Below are 23,972 nucleotides of genomic sequence, written 5' to 3' on the forward strand. Positions count from 1 at the left end.
CACACTCATCAGGCATAGTGTAGCATGCCTGTAATTCCAGTACTCTGGAGGAGAAGGCTGGAGGACCAGGAGTTCTAAGTCATTCTGGGCTATTTAGGAAGGCTGAGGCCAGCCTGAGTTGAACAGGAGTTCTAGGTCATTCTGGACTACTTAGGGAGGTTGAGGCTAGCCTGGGCTATATGAGGCTGCTTTAAAAAAAAAAAAGTGTGCTCGCTTCAGCAGCTCATAATAAAATTGGAACGATACAGAGAAGATTAGCATGGTCCCTGTGCAAGGATGACATGCAAATTCGTGAAGCGTCCCATATTTTTTAAAAAAAAGTAAGGAAAGAAAAAGATCTGTGGAATTTCACAAGTTCTTGGCTCAACCTGTTGGTGTGCAGTGCCAGCTCCTGAGTTCACGCTCTTAACCACTACCCCGTGCCCTCCCCGTCAACAGGAAACCTGGCACAGGGAGGCCCGCACTACTGACGGTGGCCGTCTGGTCTGGTGATGCCTACACCAGTTCATGGGAGCCCAAGAAGGCACAGGTGGACCGTGTGAAGTGTCCTGGCAGAAGAATTTGTCCTATTCAATAACAAGTGACCTTCAGCCCCGATTTCCTATCTGTGAAGTCTGACCCCAGCATGACCCTGACTCCCAGGAGCTCTCCTGTGACCCTTGTCCCCTCAGCTTTTAACATCTGCAGCTGTGTGTTGCCCCTAGAGGGCTCAGAGTCCGGGAACACCCTGGCTCTGTCCTGGGTCAAACTTAGAGTCTCTCCCTTGGAGCCTGGCAGTGCCACCTGTTTGCTGTCCCTCTACCCAGCTGACAGCGAGCGTCTCCTATTCAGAGACAGACAGTCAATATTTTAGGCTTAAAGTACCACACAGTCTCTCACAACTACTCAGTTCCATCCCTGTCACTCAGAAGCAGCCTTGCAGAGCTAATGGACTTGGCTATGCCCCAACCAAACTTCATTTGCCAAAGCTGGTCAGGACCCAAGGCCACAGTCCGGCAATCTTTGCTCTAAGTAGGAGCCCTAGACATTGTAGATGCTTAAAAGGCATCTGTACCTGGCCTTTCTATCAGTCTGAGCACACTACTGACATTTGTCATCAGTCTAGTGACACATGCCCAAAGGAAGGAAGGAAGGGAGGGAGGAGGGAGGGGGGGGAGGGAGGGAGGGAGGAGGGAGAGGGAGGAGAGGAGAAGGAAGAGAGAGAGAAGGAGGAAGAGAGGAGGGAGGGAGAGAGGGAGGGAGGGAGGGAGGGAGGGAAGGAAGGAAGGAAAGAAGGAAGGAAGGGAAAGCCAAGCAGGACCTGTCATCGTCAGCCCGTGGAAGGAGGGGGGTTTTAACAAAAAGAACGAAGTTCCAGCATAGATGTGGCTCGGCCCGAGGAGCGCTGCTTGCCCAGTGTGCACAAAGCCCCGGGCTCCATCCCCCACCCCTATGAACTGGGTGGGATGGTGCATGCTGATCATGCTGGCACCCAGGTCCTCTCTGACTCCCATGTCCCTCCTGGACCTCATCCTGCGCTCACCCACCCACGTGGCAGTACAGCGTGACAGGCTTACCCGTTTCTCATTAGAGGAGTCATTCATGTTGACCCCACAGGCCAGGTCAGGCCTGGGGAAGGTTTCTGACCAGCCATCCCGTGTGCAGTTCCTGAACAGAGACCCTGAGGGTGACAAGTAGACAGCAGATGAGTGGTGGGGAGCAGGCGATGGAACCGTGACAAGAAAATCCCCGGGAACATGAAAGTATTACCGTCACTTTATAAGTGGGCAAACTGAGGCATGCAGCGGTGCCATGACTTGCCCACATCATTATCTCAGTAAATGGAGAACGAGGGCTGGGTCTGTGGGGCTCTTCACATCATGTACGAATTCCCTTTCTTACTCACACCCAGTTCTGCTGATGTAATAGGTCGGTCCTGAAACATCTGGGTGGATGGTGAGGACTTGGTTTCTGTTACAATGAATCCTTAGGGTCTCAGAGTTCTCTCTCTCTCTCTCTCTCTCCTCCCTTCCTTCCCTCTCCCTCTCCTTCCCTGTCTCTCTGTCTCTCTGTCTCTCTCCCTCTGTCTCTCTGTCTCTCTCTCTCTCTGTGTGTGTGTGTGTGTGTGTGTGTGTGTGTGTGTGTGTGTATAGGTCAAAGGTCAACCTTGGGTCCCATTCCTCAGACGCCACCCACCTTGGCTTTCTGAGACAGTCTCTTACTGGCCTGGAACTTGCTAACTTGACTAATCCAACTGGTTAGTGAGTCCCAGGGATGCACCTGCCTCTGCCTCCCTGACGCAGGCGTTACAAGTGCATTTTGCAAAGGTTCTGGGGATCGAACTCCGGTCTTCAAGCTTGACCACTGCGTCCTGCTCGCCTCACCAGATGGAAACCATCAGCGGCCATTGAGTCAAAGCCTGTCAGGCAGCTGCCCCTCATGGGAGGAATTGGGTTATTATTCCGTTAGCCGAGACACTGAGGCTGCCTGTTGGGATAGCTGCAACTGTGTTTGCCCTCCATCCCTGCCAGGCACGGGCTGCTGGGTAATGGTTTCCCAGAGTCCTTGGGCACCAGCACTGGCTTACTGCACAGGCAGAGGAAGGTATGAGGTCGGCAGACCTGGGCTGAGCTCTTTTCGTAGAGAACAGGGCTGAGTTTCCCACTGCGTGGGGTACACCAGGAGGGAGGGTTTCCCACTGTGGGGATGCATGGGTGTGCTTGTGTATGTGCACATGTATGGCTCTGGGGAATCTCACCAGGGACTCTTGCATGCTAGACACACATTCTAACACCTACCCATCCCTGTCCCCCACCTGGCCTTACAAGGCCAGGATCCAAAGGCAAAGGGAAGGAGCCACTGGTCAGGAAAGAGCCACAGACCAGGAAGGAGCCTCTGGCCAGGAAGGAGACACTGGCCAGGAAGGAGACACTGGCCAGGAAGGAGACACTGGTCAGGAAGGAGTCACTGGTCAGGAAGGAGACACTGGTCAGGAAGGAGACACTGGTCAGGAAGGAGTCACTGGTCAGGAAGGAGACACTGGCCAGGAAGGAGACACTGGTCAGGAAGGAGACACTGGTCAGGAAGGAGTCACTGGTCAGGAAGGAGACACTGGCCAGGAAGGAGACACTGGTCAGGAAGGAGTCACTGGCAGGAAGGAGACACTGGCCAGGAAGGAGACACTGGCCAGGAAGGAGACACTGGCCAGGAAGGAGACACTGGCCAGGAAGGAGACACCGGTCAAAAAGGAGCCACTGGCCAGGAAGGCCTTCTACAGTTTCCAGAAGTTTCTCTCCTTGTCCTGAATGACCAACTGAATTTTCATTCTAGTCACCAAGGACCTGTGTCTGTCCCAGGCTGAGGATGCCATCATCAAGTTCCGTGAATGACAGTCCTGTCCAGTGGCCCCTTAACAGCCATTGCTGGGGCTGGCTTGGTCTCCCCTAGAGACCTCAGGGCCTAGGCTGCTGTTGGTGGTTTGGGGTCCAGCAGGCTCCACTGAGCCGGAGAAACACTATCAGCTTTTCTCAGACCAGTCGCTGTTCTAAACTCCTTCAGCACAGATTTGTGTCTCACCCCACAGCCCAGTGAAGGAGGCCTGGATAACGGTGCCCACGCAGGGTGGGTCCCTTGCTAGTCCTCTCCCATCAGGAAACTCCCTGTGGTCCCTCCCACAGAGGCTCCTAGTCTCCGAAGGCTGTGTCTTCAGGGCCCTAGACATGTCCAGCCCTAAGGTTCCAAGGTTCAGGAGGCCTGAACCACCAGCCTAGAATCGGCCGAATCCCAGTTCTCTGCCCAGCGCCGTTTCTTAGTCTTAATGTGACTTTGCAACAAATCACTCTCCCCATAATCGGGGCGAGCAGGATACAGCCTGTCACAAGAAAGGGCCCAGGCTGCTGCCAGCCAGAAACGGCCTTCCCACAAGAGGCAGGCATGGGCAGGGTGTAGCATCTTAGCATTCTAGGGAGGGGTGAGAGAGCTTTGGAATGAAGTCAGGGAGCGAGGTTGGGGGATGGGAAAGAATGATGGTCAAGTGTGGGCTGATTAGATAGAAACACACGGCTCCAGAGCCAAAGGCTAGCAGCACACGCTGAGATGGCGGCTCTCTGTGGGTGCAGCCCAGCCCAGCTGCCCACCTGTCTAGGGCCCTCTATCCTCAGGGACCCAGTAGCATATTCCCTAGATCTCCGGCTGTGCCCGTATGGGGCACCCTACGGGACAGTGGAAGGATGGGCTCTCTCCATGCCGTCAACTCCACTCACTTCTCCTGGGATTCATTCCTAAGGGGGACAGTGAGTCCCTCATAAGCACCCCGAAAGCTTAAGTGTGCACGTCTGTGTGTGCATGCATTGCAGTTCAGGGGAGAACCTGTCCCAAGCTTCCATTTGATCCTCAAGTCCCTGGGGTCCTATCTAAAAGGCTGGATAGGTACCTGATCCCACCCAGAAACGTGTGTGTGTGTGTGTATGTGTGTGTGTGTGTGTGTGTGTGTGTGTGTGTATGGGAGGGTGGAGGGGGAAGGAAAAAGAGATTGGGGATTGAACCTAGGGTCTGGGGCATGCTAGGTAAGAGCTCTTTCACTAAATTTTGTCTCTAACCCTCTTTAACTCTCTGTGTGTGTGTGTGTGTGTGTGTGTGTGTGTACACGGAGGCCAGACAGTGACATAAAGTATCTTCCTTGACCACTCTTCACCTTATTTTTTTTGAAACAAGGTTTCTCACTGAACCTGGAGCTCACCTAGTATTCTAACCTGACTGGGCAGCAAACTCCAAATCTTAATGCCTCTGCCTCCCCAGTACTGCGGTTACAGCATGTGCCTCTGCGCCCAGCTTTGCCCTGGATGGTGGGGATCAAACTCAGGTCCTCGTATCTGTGTAGTAAGTGCTTTGCCAACCAAGCCATCTCCTCAGCCCCTTTTACTCTTTATTTTGAGACAGTCTCACTGAGTTGCTCAAAAAGGCCTCAAACTTGGGATCCTCCTGCCTCAGCCGCAGAGGAGGCTGGGATTACAGGCCCATGGGATCATGTCCTGCTAAATACATTTTTGACAAGGAACTTTGAAAATACCAGTACTGTTTTCAAAGGAAAATAAATCGAAGGAATGTCTCCTTGAAGGAATACATGCTAGACCTGGCATGAGAACTATCTGGGGTAGAAACCGGCCTGCAATTTTTCTAGTCACTCAGATGCCTGTCTGGGCCAGCACGAAGATTGTTGCGGCAAAGAACTCCTTAGGAATTAACTCCAGAATGTATTTTCCTTGTTCAAAAGGAAGCTGTCTGGAACACCGACTGTTGTCCATGAACATGTTCCTCTGGGGTTGGGGACACACTGTGGGGAGCCTTCCCCTCTGGAGGGCCAGAGGGCAAATGTCCAGTCGGATCCGAGATAGAGCTATGGGACAGGAAAGCTCTTGGTGACTGGCAGGCCCAGACAGGTCCTCACCTTGGGTCAGCCAACGCCCTGAGGCTAGGTATGAGCTGATCTTCCTACCAAGCCGGGAGCCAGGCCAGCGCCCAGAAGGCGGGGCCTCGGGGTAAACCTGCGGCCCCACAGCGACACCATGTGACAGCAGGCCAAACTGCAGCAGAAGAAAACTGACTTGGCTGTGAATCACCAACTCAGAGGTCTTCTAGTTAATGAGGAGGGCAGGAGTTCAAGCCGTTCACTGGGAGGGCTGTGACCAGGCAAGCCTCTGGTCACCATTGTGCCCACAGGCAATAGGTGTGCCAGCTCTGAGAAGGCTCTGAAGGCTGGTAGAGAGGAGAGCCACAGGTCCTTTCCAACAGGAACCTGGCCAGCATGTTTTTCCAAACCAACCATGGGGGCATGAATGGCCTGAGTCCTGAACTTCACAGACCCAAGTGCCCACGAGGAGTCCTGACAGAGAAGACAGTTGATAAAATTGAAGGTGTAAGCATGACAGGAAAAGGGGGCAAGCGTGGAGGTTCCGAGGTAAGTGAAAAGAAGATGAGAGATGGAAGAGAGGAGGGGGAGAAGGAACAAAGGAAGGGGTTTCAAACTGACTCCCAGGGCTGGGGAGAGGCCGGGGGGGGAGGGAGCTTGCTGTGCAAGCGTAAGCACCCAGGTTTGGATGCCCAGCATCCATGAAAGCCGGGCATGGCAGCAAGTGCCGGTAAGCACCCCAAACTGCAGATGAACTCAGGTAAGGCATCCCCCCAGGAGGCCAGGGCACCCAGGGACACCTCCAGCTACCAGCAAGGCCCAGAACAATGGGCACAGAAAGTGAGTGTTCTAGAGGCACTCGGCTTCAGAAGCTGGCACTGTGGGGTATCTGAAGCAAGGTGGCTGGTCGCTAAGAGAACAGAAATATGGAAGAAGGGGAGAGGGTTCCAAAGCTGGGGACACAAAGCACATCTTAGCCTCTGCTGCCTCCTCCTCTTCCTTCTCTTCCCCTCCTGCTCTCCTCCTCCTCCTCTTCCTCCTCTTCCCCTCCTGCTCTCCTCCTCCTCCTCTTCCTCCTCTTCCCCTCCTGCTCTCCTCCTCCTCCTCTTCCTCCTCTTCCCCTCCTGCTCTCCTCCTCCTCTTCTTCTTCCGCATCCCCCCTCTCCTCCGCCTCTTCCTTTTTTATTATTACTTTTTTTTGGACACCTGTGTGGAGGTTAGGGAGCTACTTGTGGGAATCAATTCTCTTCTTCCATTATGTGGGTCATGGGGATTGAACTCAGATCCACAGACTCGACAGCAAGCATCTTTAGCATGCTGAGCCACCTCTGTGGTCTCAACCTTCTTCAGACTTCCCTAAAGACAGTGTCTCCTGGTGCCTTCCTTGGGACCCTGGAAACTGTGCTCTCACACACCCACACACGGAATCTTGTCTCCAGAGGTTTCTCCTGGTCATTTCACCCACTGCTTGTCCTCAGAGATTCCTGGCGCCTGAGTTCTCATCCAGGAGCCATTTCAACCCCTGGTCAGGGCCCTCGGTGCTGAGTGGTTACCATTTCTGCCCGTGAGCATCTGGAGGAACTTTGGACACTGCACTTCCACGGTCTGTGCCGGTGCCGCAGACGGCCAGCAGCTCATGTTGTCCCACAGCCCCAACAGCCTGCAGAGAAGAGCCCCACACTGGATCAGGAGGGAGCCTGGACTAAGGCGGCCACCATCACCACCCTTTAACCCCAGTTCCCATATGCGCTGGCTCCTCGAACTCCACCTTTCCAGGGTTGGGGCATGGATGGAAACCAGGGTCTTCCAAGAGCCACGCCTCTGAGAGATTTCTTCAGCTCCCGGCTCCTAGATTTCGGAACCTTTCAAAGTAGCACCACCAACCAGAGGCGTTAACACGGGAGCCTATGGACACCATTTCCTATCAACTCCTAACAGCGGGGCTGCAGATGCGGCTCAGGTGGTGGAGCCCCTCCGAGTGTATACAAGAGCCCTGGGGTTGGTCCCCAGCACCCGAGAAGCTGAGTGTGGTGGCACATGCCTATAACCCCAGTAGGGAGGAGGCAGTAGACTCAAGGCCATCCTCAACTACGTAGAAAGATGGAGGCCATGTAAAATTTGGTCAAGAAAACAAAACAAAACAAAAGCATTGCCATCCAAGTAAAGGGGCTCCCCAGGGTCACTCTCTTCTAGACCCCCACCATCCTTGTTCCAGGCCTGTCCTGTTCTTCACTGCACCTCCAAAGACCCTCCCCAGCCCACTAGATGGTGCTAACAGGACAGAAACACGTCACTTGTGATTTACCTTCTTACCTCCCCAGACCTCTGTACCCTCTGCTGACCCATTCATCCTGGCCAGGCCCATCCCTTGTGTTACACACACACACACACACACACACACACACACACACACACACACACACCTCCTTGCCTCTTCGTTCTGGCCCCTGAGCCTGCCTGGGGTTGACCAATGCCTCGAGACAGGTCAGGTGTTTGGAGACTATAAAACAGCACCAAACGGTGAGCTAGGCAGACATGTCCTGCCTCTGTGTTTCCTGGCTGCGCTAACTCAGTAAACGACCCCTCCTCACTCTACTTCACGTCTTCTACTTCACTGTAAAGTAGGAATTGAATTATATGCCTGTGCCCCCCGCCACAAATACCAAGCCAGAGAGTGTAGAAGGCCCGGATGAAGACATGGACCTGACAAGTTGCAGAGATGTCAAGGACAAGTCTATATGCAGAAGGGACTGTGCCAACAGTGGTCCATCCACCAGTTCATTGGCCACATACGAGTACCTTCACTATGCCAGGCCCATGGGAGGCCCAGGGACTCCAGTTGTGAACCACCAGATAGGCGTCTGCTCTTGGAAACCCTCTGCTTGGTGGACAACAGTGCTTGGAAACTAAGTCAATAACTGCCTCTGTCACTGTGTACTGGAAGCTGGGGTACTCTGGACCCGCAGATCAGGAGGTTGGGAAGGCTGAACAGACTCTCCAAAGTCCTGATACACATAAAGCAGCATCTTTGGGGAGTTTATGAGATGCAAGATTCTGGGTCTGACCTCCCAATGGCTGAATTAGAGTTCTGTAGACCAAAACCCAGAGAACTATGAACTGAACATGCTTCCAGCTGCTTCCAATGCAAAGTAAAGGGCAGAGCCTCTGTGGTGGGCCAGTGGGGTAATGATGTCATGAGGACACATAGCATGATTGGACTGATGCTTGGACATTGCCTCTCTTGTCTCCCCCCTCCTCTCTCCTACCCCCTCTCTCTTTCCTTTCTTTCTCTCTGAGTTTCAAGTATCCCAGGACAGCCTTGAACCTGGTGTATATCTCAGGCTAGCCTTGAACTCCTGATCCTCCTACCTCCATCTCCTGAGTCTTGAGATCACAGATTGGACCACGGTCCTCGTTCATTTCTGTTGCCATGATACAATATTCTAGCCAACAGTGACTTAGGGGAGAAGGGGTTTACTGTGTTATACCTCCAGGTTAAATCACAGCGGCAGAAGTTGCAGCGTTTAGTCACATCGCATCCCCATCAAGATCAGAGGGAAATGAATGATCGCATGCTTGCTCCTTTCTCGCTTGTTCTCAGCTCAACCTCTCCACTTTTATACAGTTCGGGAGCCCTGCCTAGGGAATGGCGCTACCCACAGCGATCTGGCTCTTCCCACACCTATCAACTCAGTTAAGACAGTCCCCCACAGACCAACCCAGTCTCTTCTCAGGTGAGTTGAGCTTGATCAAGTTAACAATTAAAGCTAACCATCGCAAGTGCCATGCCACGCCTGGTTTACAAATGGCTGGGGATTCACGCGTGTTAGACTATCCACTGAGCCACATCCCAGACCTGAGTGTCTTGACATGAATAGAAATGTCCCCTATTGGCTCATGTTGGTGCCCAGCAGGTGGCGCTGTTCTGGGAGGTTCTGGAAACTTTCTTGAGTGGGGCTTAGTTGAAGGGAGTAGGTCACTTGAGGGCAGTCTGTGAAGGTTTTGCACAGTACTCAGTCCCTTTCTTGTGCTCTGCCTGTGGTCCACCACGAGGTGAACAGTATCTTTCTGAACATGTTCTTACCGCCATGACCTTCTGCCTCCACCACAGGCCTGGAATCAGTAGGACCAAGAAGGACTGCAGACGGAACTCAGAAACAATGAGTCAAAATGAATCCCTCCTCTCTTGGGTGGTTTATGTCAGAGCAACAAGAAAACTAATATAGATAGGGTTCTGTGGGCCAGCAAATGGGTCTGCAAGACCAAGGACTAGGCATTGGTCCTCTGAGGAACCCAGGGGGTGAGCTATCCTTAGACGCTTCTGAATCTTCACCCAGAATCTCACAGTGAGCCTGGCAGGTGGAAAACCCTGTGCATTTCTGCTTTGGAACTGCCACAGAGTGTCTGTCTGTCTGTCCTACCATCCCAGAGGCTGTTCTTCCTCCAGCCAGTCATAAATGTTTCCTCCCAGTCTGAGAAGGATCCTCCCAGGTGTCCCTGGGTAGGAGAGTCCGTGTTCACTGTCAGCTTGATAGGCTCTATAATCGCATAGGAGGTCTCAACTTCTGACCTGTCTGCTCGGAGTTTCAAGATGGAGTTCATAGAGGTGGGAAAAGCGACCTTGAATGTGAGCAGCACCATCCCACAGGCTGGGGGTGAAATAAGAAGGAGAAAGTCAGCTGAGCATGGACATTCATCGCTTTCTGCTTCCTGAGTGTGGATGCCATGCGACCACCTGCCTTCGGTTCCTGCCGCCTGCCTTCCGCACCGTGATGGACTGCGATGCCATGTGAACGGCTACCTCAAGGCCCCCGCGGCTGTGCCTGCCCTGCCATGGTGGACTGTACCCCCAAACTGTGACCAAAGTCAGCCCTCCTTTCCTTAGCTGCTCTTGTCACAACGATGAGAAAAGTAACGGAACAGGTGTGATTTGGCCCCAACTGGGTCCTTCCCAGAAGATGCTGCTCTCTATTTCCAGCATCTGGAGTCCCAGGAGGCCAAAGAGGAACCTGTGTCCCCTTCCTTAAGCATGCATTGCCAGGTGGCTGCAGGATGCAGCCTCCTTGTCTACTCAGTGGCTTCTCCAGTACTGGAGGCAGGTGACCACTTCCAGGGCCTATTAGTCACCTGAGAAGAGGGACTCGGAGCTGGCTGGGCTGGCCAAGCCACCAGGGCACTAGCCAAAGGCTCCAGTCCATGTGGTAGATGACCTTGTCTGCTTGGTCAGACAGAATGAGGTGTCAGAATGTCTGAGAGCCTTCCGGAGGTCATCTTGGGCAGGGACCACAGAACAGTCAACCTAGAGCTGGCTGAGGCCTGGTAAGAGTGCCTGGGGTAGGTAGGAGCCCCTGCCAGCCGGCCCAGAGACACTCAGTCAGGCCCTGGGCTGGGGTGGAACCTTCAGCAAGGCGTAGCCAACGTTCTGGAGCTGACTATCCCAACAGCCCAGGTGTCGTGGAGTGTCATGGGGTGTTTAGGGGAAGAGCAGAGGACTCCAGGGTGGCGGCACAGTGGCAAATGCAGGGGGGCTGATAGAGTGGGAATCCCACACAGCTTCCCTATCTTCTCAGCCCAGGGAAGGGTGACCCTGCCAAGCTGCCCCTCCACAGCGCACTTAGTGAACACTCACGGATACTTGTTCAGCCAGTTCAGCTCCACCCTCGGGGCAAAGAAGGCTAAGAGCGGACCCAGGAATTCCCGGCTGGAGAGGAAACCGGAAACCGTCTACATGGAGGCCCTAGCTTTTGGGTGGTACTTTGAACAATTTTTATATTACTAGTTTTGTGAGTGTGTTTTTTTTTTTTTTTTTTTTTGAGAATTTACTATGTCTTCAAAAGGTGAAAAAAATAGCTAACAGGGTGCTGGGGCCCCAGCTCCGTGGGAGGGGGCGGGGAGCTTGCCTAGTGTGCACACAGCCCTGAGTTCCAGCCTTAGCACCACATAAACCAAGCATAATGGTACAGACCTGTTATCTCAGCACTCAGCAAGTGGAGGCAGGAGGATCAGAAGTTCAAGGTCGTCTTTGACTACCTAGTGAGTTTGAGGCCAGCCTGAGCTACATGAGACCCTGTCAGGAAAGAAAGAGAGAGAGAGGGAGAGAGAGAGAGGAGAGGGAAGAGAGGGAGAGGAGAGGGAGAGGGAGGGAGGGAGGGGGGAGGGAGGGAGAGGAGAGGGAGGGAGGGAGAGGGAGGGAGGGAAGAAAGGCAAAAGGCACAAGGCTGCTGGAGAGCCACACAATTGATGTGATGCGCGGCCCAGAGGAGAATGGCTATGGAGATGAGACCACAGACAGCCTTGCCCAGCGCACTTCCCCAGCCATGTGCACACGGGCCTGTGGCCAGGGACAGGGATCTGTTAGTTACTACCCACACAGAGCAAAGCTTGAGGTGTTTTTGAGAAACTGCCAAGGCTTACGTGTCAGCCACCCCAGGAGAACGGAGTTAAAATAAAGGCCACAGTGAAGAGACAATGCTCTGTGGCCACCCAGTGGAGGGTGTAGGCTCCTCTAGATTTGGAAAGCCCCTGAGTCGGCTCCAGGCCCAAGGCAGACACCCAGTACCATGTGTGCCTGCGTCTTGCCTAGAGATGGCCCCCAGAGGCAGGTCTAGGGTGAAGCTGGACAGGGATGTGGGATGCCAAGCTGGAGGACAGAATGTGGCTTTGGGGATCTTCAGGGCCCCAGCCAGCAGGGTCACGGGAGTGAGCCCTCGGGGCTGACCCACAAGGGCCACCCTTCAGTCCCTGGCTTATTTTTAAATCAGCACAGATGGCCGGATGATAACCCGGGACTATTTCTGGAGCATATGACAGAGGAGTCGGAGCAGCCCTGCTCTGGGGCCCTGCATCGGCCGATGGAGGTCATCAGGGAGCCCACAGTTCCTCCTTGCCTGATGAGAGCCTTTTAGAACTTGATACAAGAGGCTGCATAGTGTGACCAGTGACAGGGGATTGTAACCCTCCAAGGGGGTGATTTAATATGAATTTCATCTCGATAGAAAGTACAAGAGTACAAAACACCCCATGCCTTCCCACTCATGCTGTGGGGAGATCAACCCTCTGGTAGAGATAGAAGAAAGTGCTAGCATGCTCCACTTGAAAGAAACAGTAGAGCACCAAGGTCCAGAGAGGCGCAATCTTGCTGGAGGTCACACAGACCCTATGTGACAAAGCTGATTGGATGCCCAGGTGTGTTAGGACCACAGAACCTACAAATATCTGGCCACCATACTATCCTTCCCGAATGTTCTTCTTGTAGGGAGAGTCAGAAACATCCCCCAGCCCACTCTGAGAGGGTGATGGCTTCTGTAAGCCAAGTAATAAACATCCCAGTAGAGTGGCGACCGGGGTGGGGGTCGGGGGGAGGGTCATGACCCTGAGACATTCCCACGGAGTGGACTTGGTCACCTAACTCAACAGATCTGGAGAGTTAATTTTTTATTTGTTTTAGTATTCCAGGCTTGGTGACACTCCGCGAGTGGCATTTCCTGTCATTTATCTAGCTTTCAAACATTAACCTCTACTGGAGAGAATCAACAGCTTAACCATTAACCCCAGGCCCCCAGCAGAGAGTCCCCTGACCGCTCCCAAGTGCATGAGCCAAGATGGAACCTTGGGAGGGATCGAGGGCTGAGTTCCTTGGGAACCCACTGAGGTTGCAGGGCAGGATGAGGAGCGTACCTCAGTCCCTCCTGGGTCTTGCATCAGGCTCAGAGCATATGACACCTGCCTGGTTCTAAGAACAATCCTCAACCATGTGTGTGTGTGTGTGTGTGTGTGTGTGTGTGTGTGTGTGTGTGTGTGTGTGTGTGTGTGTATGTGTGTGTGCATGGTGTTCCAGTGTATTCGTGTATGTGTGTTCCTGTGTATTTGTGTGTGTGTGCACGTATGTGTGTGTTCCGTACATATGTGTTACTGTGTATTCATGTGTGCATGGGTGCATGTGGAAGTCAGAAGACAGCCTCCTCAGGATACTACTATCCCGTTTGTTGAGTCTGTGTCTCTCATTGTTCTGGGACTGGCCAACATGGATAATCTGGCTGTCCAGTGAGCCCCAGGAACCTGTCGGTGCGTGTGCCTCCAGTCCAGCACTGGGATTGCAAGCACATGCCACCATGCCCGGCTTTTCAAAACTGTGAGTTCTTGGGATCTGACTCAGGTCCCCATGGCTGCAAGGCAAACACTTAGCTGACTGAGGCATCTCCCCAGCCCCAGGTTCTTTTCTCAGTGACACACTCTTAGATGACAGACTGCAAAGAAGAGAACAGGAATGCAATTAGCACTTAAATACAAGATTCATTACATCTGTTTCATGTTTAGGTGTTGTGGGCGTGGCTGCTGAAGGAAGTTTGCAGTCTTGCAGCTTTATCCTGTGAACAAGAGCTTAGACTGTTAAAGGATATGAAAACAAACCTGTAGAATACAAACAGTAGGCATGAATAAAAATTTATTTGTAAAAAAAAGAGTTATAATAGTGTTGATTGATAATAATGATAGGTATTTATTTATTGACTGACTGACCGACCATGGTGCTAGGCATTGAATGGAGGGTCTTGCCCTGTCCCGTACCCACTTTACCACACTTATCATCATAACTCTGAAGCAGACGTGATAGCCCCATTCTAGAGATCAGGGAACTGAGTCTCAGAAGGTTACATAATTTGCTACAGTCACACAACCAGTGACTGCCGGTCAGCACTCCCTAAACAAGAAAGCTGGGGTGATTAGCGGTGCCCTCTTTGGAAGCTGGGTTTGAAGGGTGCTACACTAGGCCATGTTTGCTAAGACGCTCCCTGGTAGGGCTGGACAGGTGGCTCAGTGGTTAAGAGCACTTATTGTTCTTGCAGAGGTCTGGGTTCAAGTCACAGCACCCACATAGTGGTTCACAACCATCCATAACTCCTGTTCCAGGGGATCCAATGTTGTCTTCTGACCTCCTCAGGCACCAGAAATGCCCAGGGTACACAGACATACTTGTAAGCAAAATCTCATGCATATAAAATAAAATAAATAAAAATTGGAAAGTGTAAAGATGCTTCCTGGCCCTTACAGGGCTTTCGGAGAGGGGACATCAGGAGTCATCCAGCAACGGAAGCCATGTGTCTCTCTCTGGTACTGAATGGAATCCTCTCAGCATGGTGCTCTCAGGCAGGGTCTCTTTTGAGCTTCTTGGTCTGCACCATCAGCAACAGGTGTGTTCTCTTCAGCCATCCGGACACACACTGCCCTCCCCCCTCACTCATCACAATTCACCAAGAGTATGGATTTGAGAACAAAGGCCCCGGAAGCGCTTCCCACCAGACCTTCACTTTGGGTTGGGGAGGTGGCCCGGTGAGTAACTGAGTGCTGGTTATACCAACATGAGGACTTGAGTTCAGAGCCCAGAACTCACATAAAGCCAGGTGTGACATCACACATCTGTAATCCCGGAGTTCCTGGGGGAGGAAGAAACAGAAAAGTCCCTGGAAGCGCTCTGGCCAGCTAGCTAGACGGGCATGCGCAGCAGTGTTGAAGCTTGTCTCCAACAAGGGCCAGGTGTCCTTGACTTCTACACATATGCCCTGGCATGTGTGTGCCTACACACATACACACATGTATCATACACACTCCCCATACATACACACACTCTCAAAGACTTAAAAACTAACAAAAACCCTCACCTTGATAAACTGTGCAGAAGCAGATGGTGAGAAAGCCTTGGCTGTCCCCAGAGAAAGGAGGTCTGAAGCTTCAGAGTCCATGTAGACCACGGACCCGATCCCTCAGCTGATGGAGCAGACAAACCTGGACCCACCCTGGACAGCCCACCTGCGGACAAGTTCCCCAGCCCAGATGACTGGACAGGATCCACCTGCAGAGTGCGCCCGGGCTGGGGGAGGTCTCCTACCTGATACCGTCTCCAGCCCCAGGTCTCCTGTCTTCTCTGTGGAGAGTTCCTGCAGGCACTGGGCCTGTTCCTCTTGCAGCACTCGGAGCACGTCACACAATCGGGGCAGAGCTCCGGCCTGCGAGTGGAAAACCGAAGAGTGTCATCAGTGTCCGTCAGCTGTTGATGGACCCTGACTCCTCAGACAAGAACAGGCAGGCAGACCAATGACCGTGAGGGTGGGAGCGTCGACTCCCGCGTTGGTCTCCAACATCAGCTCCAACTCTGCAGTGGGGATGAGCTCCTTATCTCTAGAAAGACCTAACTCTCCACTGGCCTCCTCATAACCACTGCTCGGTAAAGAAGGGGACCTTGGCTAACTCATCTCTGTGGATACCAGCCCTCTACCTCATGGCCAGGAATGAGAGAGAACGAGGAAGAAGTGCATCTGGGGTCCTACTCCCCTCTTCAAAGGTACACCTACGATGACCCGGAGGCCTCCCACTTGGTCCTCACTTAAAACTTCCACCATCTCCCAACGGCGCCAAGCTTGGGTAACTCTTCAACACCTGGGAGTCAGGGAACATTCCAGAATCAATTTTTAGAAAAACAAAAATAAAAATTTAAGTGTAATTCTAGCAAATGTGCACAAACTTGTGAGATAAGAAATATATGGCATGGAGGTCCCTAGGACGACTGTGGCATATAATAAATTTCAGTTTACTCAATTATTGAAAAAAAATAGCCAAATGAATGAAAACATGAACAATGAACCAAAGGCTGAGGGTCCCCCAGCTGGATCAGGCCCTCTGAATAGGTGAGACAGCTGATTGGCTTGATCTGTTTGGGAGGCATCTAGGCAGTGGTACTAAGTCCTGTGCTCATTGCATGAGTTGGCTGTTTGAAACCTGGGGCTTATGCAGGGACACTTGGCTCAGTCTGGGAGGAGGGACTGAACCTGCCTGGACTGAGTCTACAGGTTGATCGCAGTCTCGGGGAGGATTTGCCTGGAGGAGGTGGGAATGGAGGTAGGCTGGGGGTAGGGAGGGAGTGGAGGGGGGAGAATAGGGGAACCCATGGCTGATATGTAGAACTGAATGGTATTGTAAAATAAAATAAAATAAAATAAAGAAATATATGTTGATAGCTATGTATGGGGGTGTGCATGAGGGCAAGCGCCCCTAGGGGCCAAAAGAGGGCGCCAGACTCCTGGAGCTGGGGGTTCAGGTGGTTATGGAGCCAGGATTCTTGCTGAGAACCAAACTGGGCTGTATAGTTCTGCCTCTTAGCCCAGCTCTCCAACTCTTAAACCAACACTGTTCTTGGGTTACTGGGATGTCCCAAACTTCCTATTAAGGAAGTTAAAGATTTAGATGTTTTAAATTCTCCCTAGAAGTATTTTTCACCCCCGGATTCCGTACGCTCTGTTCACATCACTTTTGGTGAAAGCAGCGCTCAGTGTTTATAATGACTTCTTTTGACAATGAGATATTGTTGGCTGTTGAAGTGAGTCCCACAATAGGATTATGTGTCCTTGGGCATTTTGTCCCCTCCCCTCCCCCCAGGTCAATGATTTTTTGTTCCCTTCGATTAGTTTCTGTGTACCTGTGCTGACTTCCCGTTTCCCCTCCCCTGTTTTTCTAGAATCCCTGCTGGTTGAATGATGGCCATCTGAGCCAACCCTCCAGCCTTTCATTCTTCTGAACTTTTCCTTCCATTTCCTCTTGGCAATCATCCCATGAAAGAGTTCCTTAATAGTATCTGTGGAAGCTCTTTTGTCTGTTTTGTTCTCTTGTGAGAACACATACCAGGCTAGCCTTAAACTCCCTGTGTAGCCAAGGGTGACCTTGAACTTCTGATCTTCCTGTCTCCATTCAACTCTACCCTTATGCCCAGTGCTAACAGCCTCTGGGACTTGAACCCAGGGTTTTGTGCGTGCTAGGTAAGCATTACACCAACCGAGCCACATCTTTGGCCCACTTTTATTTTTTAATCTTACATATTTTAATTCAATTTTGCTATTGCCGGGGTATGTCCCATACTAATTTGCTTTTTAAAAAGATTTATTTTAATTTATATGTATGTACCTGTATGAAATTATGTGCACTATGTGCATGCAGCACCCTTAGAGGCCACAAGAGGGCCCTGATCCCCTGGAACTGGAGTTAACAGGCATTTTTAAGCCACCATGTGGGTGCTAGGAATTGAACCTGTGTCCTCTGCAAGAGCAGCAAACACTCTTAACCACTGAGCCATCTCTCCAGCTCCAGTGATTTCCTTTTTAAAGCATTGGTATGTGATATGTCATCTGTGTGTCTTTACACATCCAACAGTGTCTTTGTGGGTAATGTCACTTGGTTGAGGTTGGGCATGCTATCATTCACAAGCTCACATTTGCCTCTGGGCAGTCCTCTGATATCCACCATCTCTGTCTTTGGGGTGTTTTCCTAAATCTTCTTGACCTGAGAGCCAAAAACTGCCCCCTGGGAGCAGTCCTGCAGCTCCTGCAGCTCTGTGCGTCTCCATCCCATTGATTAATCCAAAGGAGTCCAGTTCGGGGCAATCTCTACGCTCTTGGATTCCTGGTCCTGCAGTGGGGTGAAATGTCAGCCTACCCTGCTAACTAAGCAGATGGACTGGAAGCTATGGCAGCCAAAGTCTGTCCTTGAGAAAGCAATGGAAGAATGCAGCCCAGCTTGGAGGTGGGCAGGGGGTAGTGAAGCAAACATCAATAGAAGGAAAGATGCTGAGTTCTATTAACTGTTGTGAGTTTAATTTTGAACTCTTAACCTGAGTAGATAAAATATAAGATGAGCCAGGCGGTGGTGGCGCACACCTTTAATCCCAGCACTCGGGAGGCAGAGGCAGGTGGATCTCTGTGAGTTTGAGGCCAGCCTGGGCTATAGAGTGAGTTCCAGGACAGGCGCACTGCTACACAGAGAAGCGTGTGTGTGTGTGTGTGTGTGTGTGTGTGTGTGTGTGTGTGTGTGTGTATTGATGATGATAGAATTTAGAACTCTGCTAAATCCTTGGACGTGTATAGGAGGGCTTGGTTGGTGAAATGCCGAGAAAGCTTGAGGACCTGGGTTTGGCTCTCCAGCACCCAGGTAAAAAGTTGGGCATGGCAGTTTCTGCAGAAATCCCAAGGCTGGTGATGGGGAGACAAGAGGTCTAAAGAGAGTGCCGGGGTCTTGCCAGCCAACCTAGCCAAAATGGTGGCCTGCCAGTAGTCCCAGCGCCCAGGAGGCGGTGGCAGAGGATCCCCAGGGAGGCTGTTTAGGTAGACAGTTGTCCAGCTCTGGGTTCAGTGAGAAACTGCCTCTGATAATAACGTGATGGGGCTGGAGAGAAGGCTCAGCAGTCAGGAACACGTGCTGCTCCTGCAGAGGCCCCACGTCCAGTTCCCAGCACCCATGTTGGCTGGCTGGCAATCATTGGTAATTCCAGCTCCAGGGGATCCAACAGCCTCTTCTGGCCTCCTCAGGAAACTGCACTCATATGATCATGCACCATGTAGAAATGCATGCATATACATAAATAAAAATAAAATAAAATAAATTTAAAAGAAAAAAATATGGAGAGTGATTAAGGAAAACACCCAACATCAACCTCAGGCCTCCGCATGCACATACACAGTTTGCACACACACACACACACACACACACACACACACACACACACCACACATATGAGCACACAGAAACACATGCGTTCACACTGCATACACATGCAAAGAAAAGAAACCAACATAAGGTGGAGATCTCCTGAAGAGGGCATTTGGTGTAGAACTCTGGCTTCCACATGCACCACACTTGAAAACATGCACACACACACACACACACACACACACACACACACACACACACGTCTAAATGCTGAAGACAGTGAAAAGATTCAGCACCATCCTACTCTTTACAGCCTATAATGCCATTACTTGCCTAACAACTTGAGTGTGCCAATGAATGCTTCTGGTAGGTAGCACAGTGATGATTTCGTTTGTACAGTGAAAAATCAGAAGGGAAGCCACTGTCATTCGAGCAGTTCAGAACATGAAATGTCACCATTCCACTGCTGGGGTTCTAGATCTCCAGTGGGTGCAGAAAGGTCAGTGGCCAGAGTGTGTGGTGGGAAAGGCTTTGAGGGAGGAGGTGCTGGGTGGAGGACGGGGGTGGGCATGGGACAGCAGGAAAGGACAACGCTTCACCTGGGTGCTGAGGTGAGAGTAGTGTGTCCAGATGAAGAGGTGCAGATGTTGAAGGGCCTCCAGGTGGGGAACCAAAGCTTGGGTGGGATGACCTAAGTACAGAGAGGTGAGGGGGATGGACGGACAGATGAACGGACGGACGGATGGATGAATGGATGGATGGATGGATGGACGGATGGACGGACAGACAGACGGACGAATGGACAGATGGAGGACTGCTGCTGAAGGTCATTTGGTAGCATCAACAAAGCAAGGGGACAATGGCGACTGGGTCCTATGATATGAAGGCTCCTGTGAGGCTTAGAAGATGCAGCATGAAGAAGCAGGCAGAGGCAGGTGGGAGTCAAGAACACAGGAGCAGCAGAGGACAAGGAGGCAGAGAGTCCGGACAGAGCCCCAGCAGCACAGGAAGCAGGAAGTGTGTTCTTGCGCCCCTCTGCCCGGGGCAGCCGGGTGAGAGCTTCCTGACTCCATGTCCCCACTGCTGTGTCTTTCTCCTGCCCAGATGATGTGCTGCTGTGACTTGAATGTGTCACCAAGGTTCTCAGGTTGGAAATCAATTCCCAGTGTAATCGTGTTGAGAAGGGAACTCTAAAGAGGATATGAGGTTATTAGGGCAGCACCCATAAATGGATTAATGCTATTATCATGATATATATAATATATATGTTATATAATAATATCAATATAATTATTATATTATACATTATATAATTATGTTTAAATTACATATAAGTTGAAGTATATAATACAATAATATGTTAATATAATATAATTAACATATTGATAATTTATATACATATGTATATATTTCAAGGGTTAGTTATACTAGAAGTGGATCTCAAATAAAGGGATATTTGCTTGCTCTCTCTCTCTCTCTCTCTCTCTCTCTCTCACACACACACACACACACACACACACACACACACACACACAGAGTCTCTTGTCCTTCTACCTTCTGTGATGACACGATGATGTAGCTTGAAGGCCCTGGTTAGAAGCAGCTCCCCAGTACAGGATTTTCCGTCTTCCGAAACTGTACTAAATAACTCTGAGCTGGAGAGATCACTCCATTGGTAAAGTGCTCGCCATGCAAGTGTGAGGACCTGGGTTTGATTGCTAGACCCCTTATTAAAAAGCCAAACGTGGCTACGAGCTCTGCGATTTCAGCCCTGGAGAAGTGGACACAGGTGGATGCCAGGGTCTCACTGGCCCACCACCAAACTGAGTCAGCAATCACCAGGCCAAAGGAGAGACCTGGTCTCACAAAAACAAGGCAGATGGCACTTGATAAATGACACCCAAAGTTAGCTTCTAGCCTCCATATGCATGCGCATCTTCATATACACATGCACACGCACACAGGGAAACAAAGGAATCCCTACCATGATTGACAGCACACTTCAGGGTATTATAAGCCGGTCATAGAAAGACAAATTCTGTATGATATCACTTCTATAGAATCAAAACAAGTCAGATGTGTGGAAACACGCTTGTCCACGAGGAGTGAGTCAAACCCCAGCATACACAGACTCCAAAAAATAAATGGATAAACAACAGTAAAATGGTGATTACATGGAGCTGGGAGATGGAGGATAGGGTGAGATACTGAGGATTGATATCAAGAGTCTTCACATACACACACACACACACACACACACACACACACCACACACACATCACACACACACCACACACACACACACACACACACACACACCACACACACACATCACACACACACACACACACACCACACACACACATCACACATACCACACACACACCACACACACACATCACACACACCACACACACATACACACACCACACACACACATCACACACCACATATACATACACACACACCACACACCACACACACACATCACACACACCACACACACATACACACACCATACACACACATCACACACCACACATACACACACACACACCACACAAACAGGGTGGGAGCTCTATGAAGGGACAGATGTAAATTTGCTTAACTGAGGCAATCATTTTATAATGTACATCAAAACATGGAGTCCCCTTAAACACACTTGATTTGTGTGTGCATGTGCATGTATATCATGTATGTACAAGTGTGTGCACATGTGAAAGTCAGAGGACAACCTTGGGTGTCATGCTCAAGAATACCCTCTGCCTCCTTTGATACAAGGTCTCTCTCATTGGCCTGAAGCTCACTACCTCGGCTAGACTGTCAGGCCAGCAAGCCCCAGGGATTCTCCTGGCTCAGTCTCCCTAGTGCTGAGGTTGGAATCGTGAATGGACCGCCATGCTCGATGCTTTGACATGGGTGGTAGGGATGGAACTCAGGTCCTCATGGTTGCCAGGAAGCATTTACCAGCTAAGCCATCCCATCCTGAGCCCCAAACACATACACTTTTAAAGATTTTGTTTTTTTAAAAAAAAAAAGTCTAGCAAATGTGACTGAACGGAGGCCGCTGATGAGCCGGATTCTGTGGGTGTCGAGAAGGAGCCAGGCGGCAGTGTGACAGAGTGGAGATCATGTGTCCAGACACATCGTCCAAGGAGCTGCCACCAGGCGGCAGTGTGACAGAGTGGAGACCGTCCAAGGGGCTGCCACCAGGCGGCAGAGGTGGGACCAGGATGAAGGGTTCCAGACTGTTACCAGCCCTGAAGGGACGGAGCAAGGTGGGCATCCAAAGAGAGGGAACCTCTCAGTGCGACCTCACTTCTGAGTGGACGCTGAAGAAGTCAGGCCCAGAAGCAGGGCTGGGACAGACCTCAGGGGCTGGTCACGCAAGATGTAGTCACCGGGGAAGGAAGTTTCTGAGGTGTGAGATGGTGCTGGAGTTCGGATCTAGAATGTTCCCCCAGGGCCTGTGTGTTAGAGACTGTTCCTATCTCAGTGTTTTTTTTGGAAGGTCGTGGGACTTTGAGAAGGCAGGAACTGGTAGAAGACTGGTCAGCGGGAGTCTGCTTAGCTCTGTGTCGATTGCTGCCATAAAACCCTGACAAAAGTGAATGAAAGGAGAAGTGGGTTGTTCTAGCTCACAGTGCCATGATACGGTCCACTGTGGCCAAGTCACGGCAGCAGGAGCTTGAGAGAGCTGGTCCCATGACATCACAGTCAGAAGGAAGCCGCAGTGAATGTGTGCACACCAACGCTCTGCTCCTTTCTCCACTCTGACACAATCAGAACCCCTGCCGGAGAATGGCAACTCCCCAGGTCCTTCCACCTTAATTGATGGCATCTGAATAATCTCCCAGAGACGTGCCCAGAGGCCAGGCCAATCTAGACACCCCCTCAATGACACTCCCTTCCCAGATGATTCCAAACAACCATCCCACGGTGTACCTTTGAAGGGAATTGTGGGGCCCCAGCCCCTCCTGTCTTCATTTTGCTTTCTGGCTATGAATCATGAAGTTTGGATCCTCTGTGAACTTCCACCGTGATGCTGGCCTCACCACGGGCCCAGAGCAGCAGGTTAACTCACCGTGGACCGGCACCGTGATGCTGGCCTCCCCACGGGTCCAGAGCAGCAGGCTAACTCACCGTGGACCTGCACCGTGATGCTGGCCTCCCCCACGGCCCAGAGCAGCAGGCTAACTCACCATGGACCTGCACCGTGATGCTGGCCTCACCACGGGCCCAGAGCAGCAGGCTAACTCACTGTGGACTGAATCTCCGAAGCTGTCAGCCAAAATCAACCTTTGCCTTCATAAGTTAATCATTCCATGTGTTTGTTTTAATGACAAAAAACTGAGCAGCACAGGCAGGCAAGGTGGAGGGACTGGGCACCACGAGAGGGCAGTACCCCTCTTCAAAGAGTGGTATGTCACCCCAAATCCACACACTTCCATACACTGAAGCCCTCACACCCGGTGGGGGCGTGTTTGGAGACAGAGGCACTCAGAGTGTAATGAATGTCAGTGAGGTGGCAAGGGTAGAGGCTGGACCCTCAAGGATCCATGTTCTTGTAAGAAGAGACAATTTCCACCCACCATGCTCCCTGGAGAGGTCGTGTGATGACCGAGTAGATACCAAGCAGCCAGGAAGTGAATCCTCACTACATACCACACTTGCCGGACCCGGATCTGGACAGCAGCTCCAGAGCCAGGGAAAGGAAACCCTAATTGTTTCTGCTGGTCAGTCTGTGGAGTGTGTGTGTGTGTGTGTGTGTGCACATGCATGTGTGTGCGCATGTGTGTATGTGTGTGTATGTATGTGTGTGCATGTGTGTGCATGTGTGTATGAGTGTGTGTATGTGTGGGTTTGTGTATGTGTGTATGGGTATGTGTGTATGTATGTGTATGTGTGTGTGTGTGTGTGTGCATGTATGTATGAGTGTGAATATGGGTATGTGTATGTGTGTATTTGTGTGTATGTATATGTGTATATGTGTGTGTATGTGTGTGCGTGTATGTGTGTGTATGTATGTGTGTGTGTTTGTGTGTGTATGTGTGTGTATGTGTGTGTATGTATGTGTGTGTGTGTGTGTGTGTGTGTGTGTGTGTGTGTATGTGTGTGC

The 23,972-nt window shown here is 51.3% G+C and overlaps 1 protein-coding gene and 1 non-coding gene across 2 annotated transcripts in view; one reads left to right on the plus strand and one right to left on the minus strand.

The window, feature by feature from the left end:
• The window catches only part of Sctr (secretin receptor), a 52,021-nt gene that overhangs the window by 22,630 nt on the left and 5,419 nt on the right, over positions 1-23,972 (minus strand). The window contains exons 2-5 of the mRNA XM_037211478.1: positions 15,277-15,387; positions 11,074-11,087; positions 6,940-7,046; positions 1,557-1,660 (exon numbers count right to left, since the gene is read on the minus strand). Coding sequence (XP_037067373.1) covers positions 1,557-1,660; positions 6,940-7,046; positions 11,074-11,087; positions 15,277-15,387 — 336 coding nt within the window. The remainder of the gene's footprint in view (positions 1-1,556; positions 1,661-6,939; positions 7,047-11,073; positions 11,088-15,276; positions 15,388-23,972) is intronic.
• Positions 209-311, plus strand: LOC114709951. The gene has a single exon (XR_003736997.1). It is a non-coding gene; the product is annotated as a U6 spliceosomal RNA (small nuclear RNA).

The sequence above is a fragment of the Peromyscus leucopus genome, chromosome 15, assembly GCF_004664715.2.
Source record: "Peromyscus leucopus breed LL Stock chromosome 15, UCI_PerLeu_2.1, whole genome shotgun sequence".
Lineage (NCBI taxonomy): Eukaryota > Metazoa > Chordata > Mammalia > Rodentia > Cricetidae > Peromyscus > Peromyscus leucopus.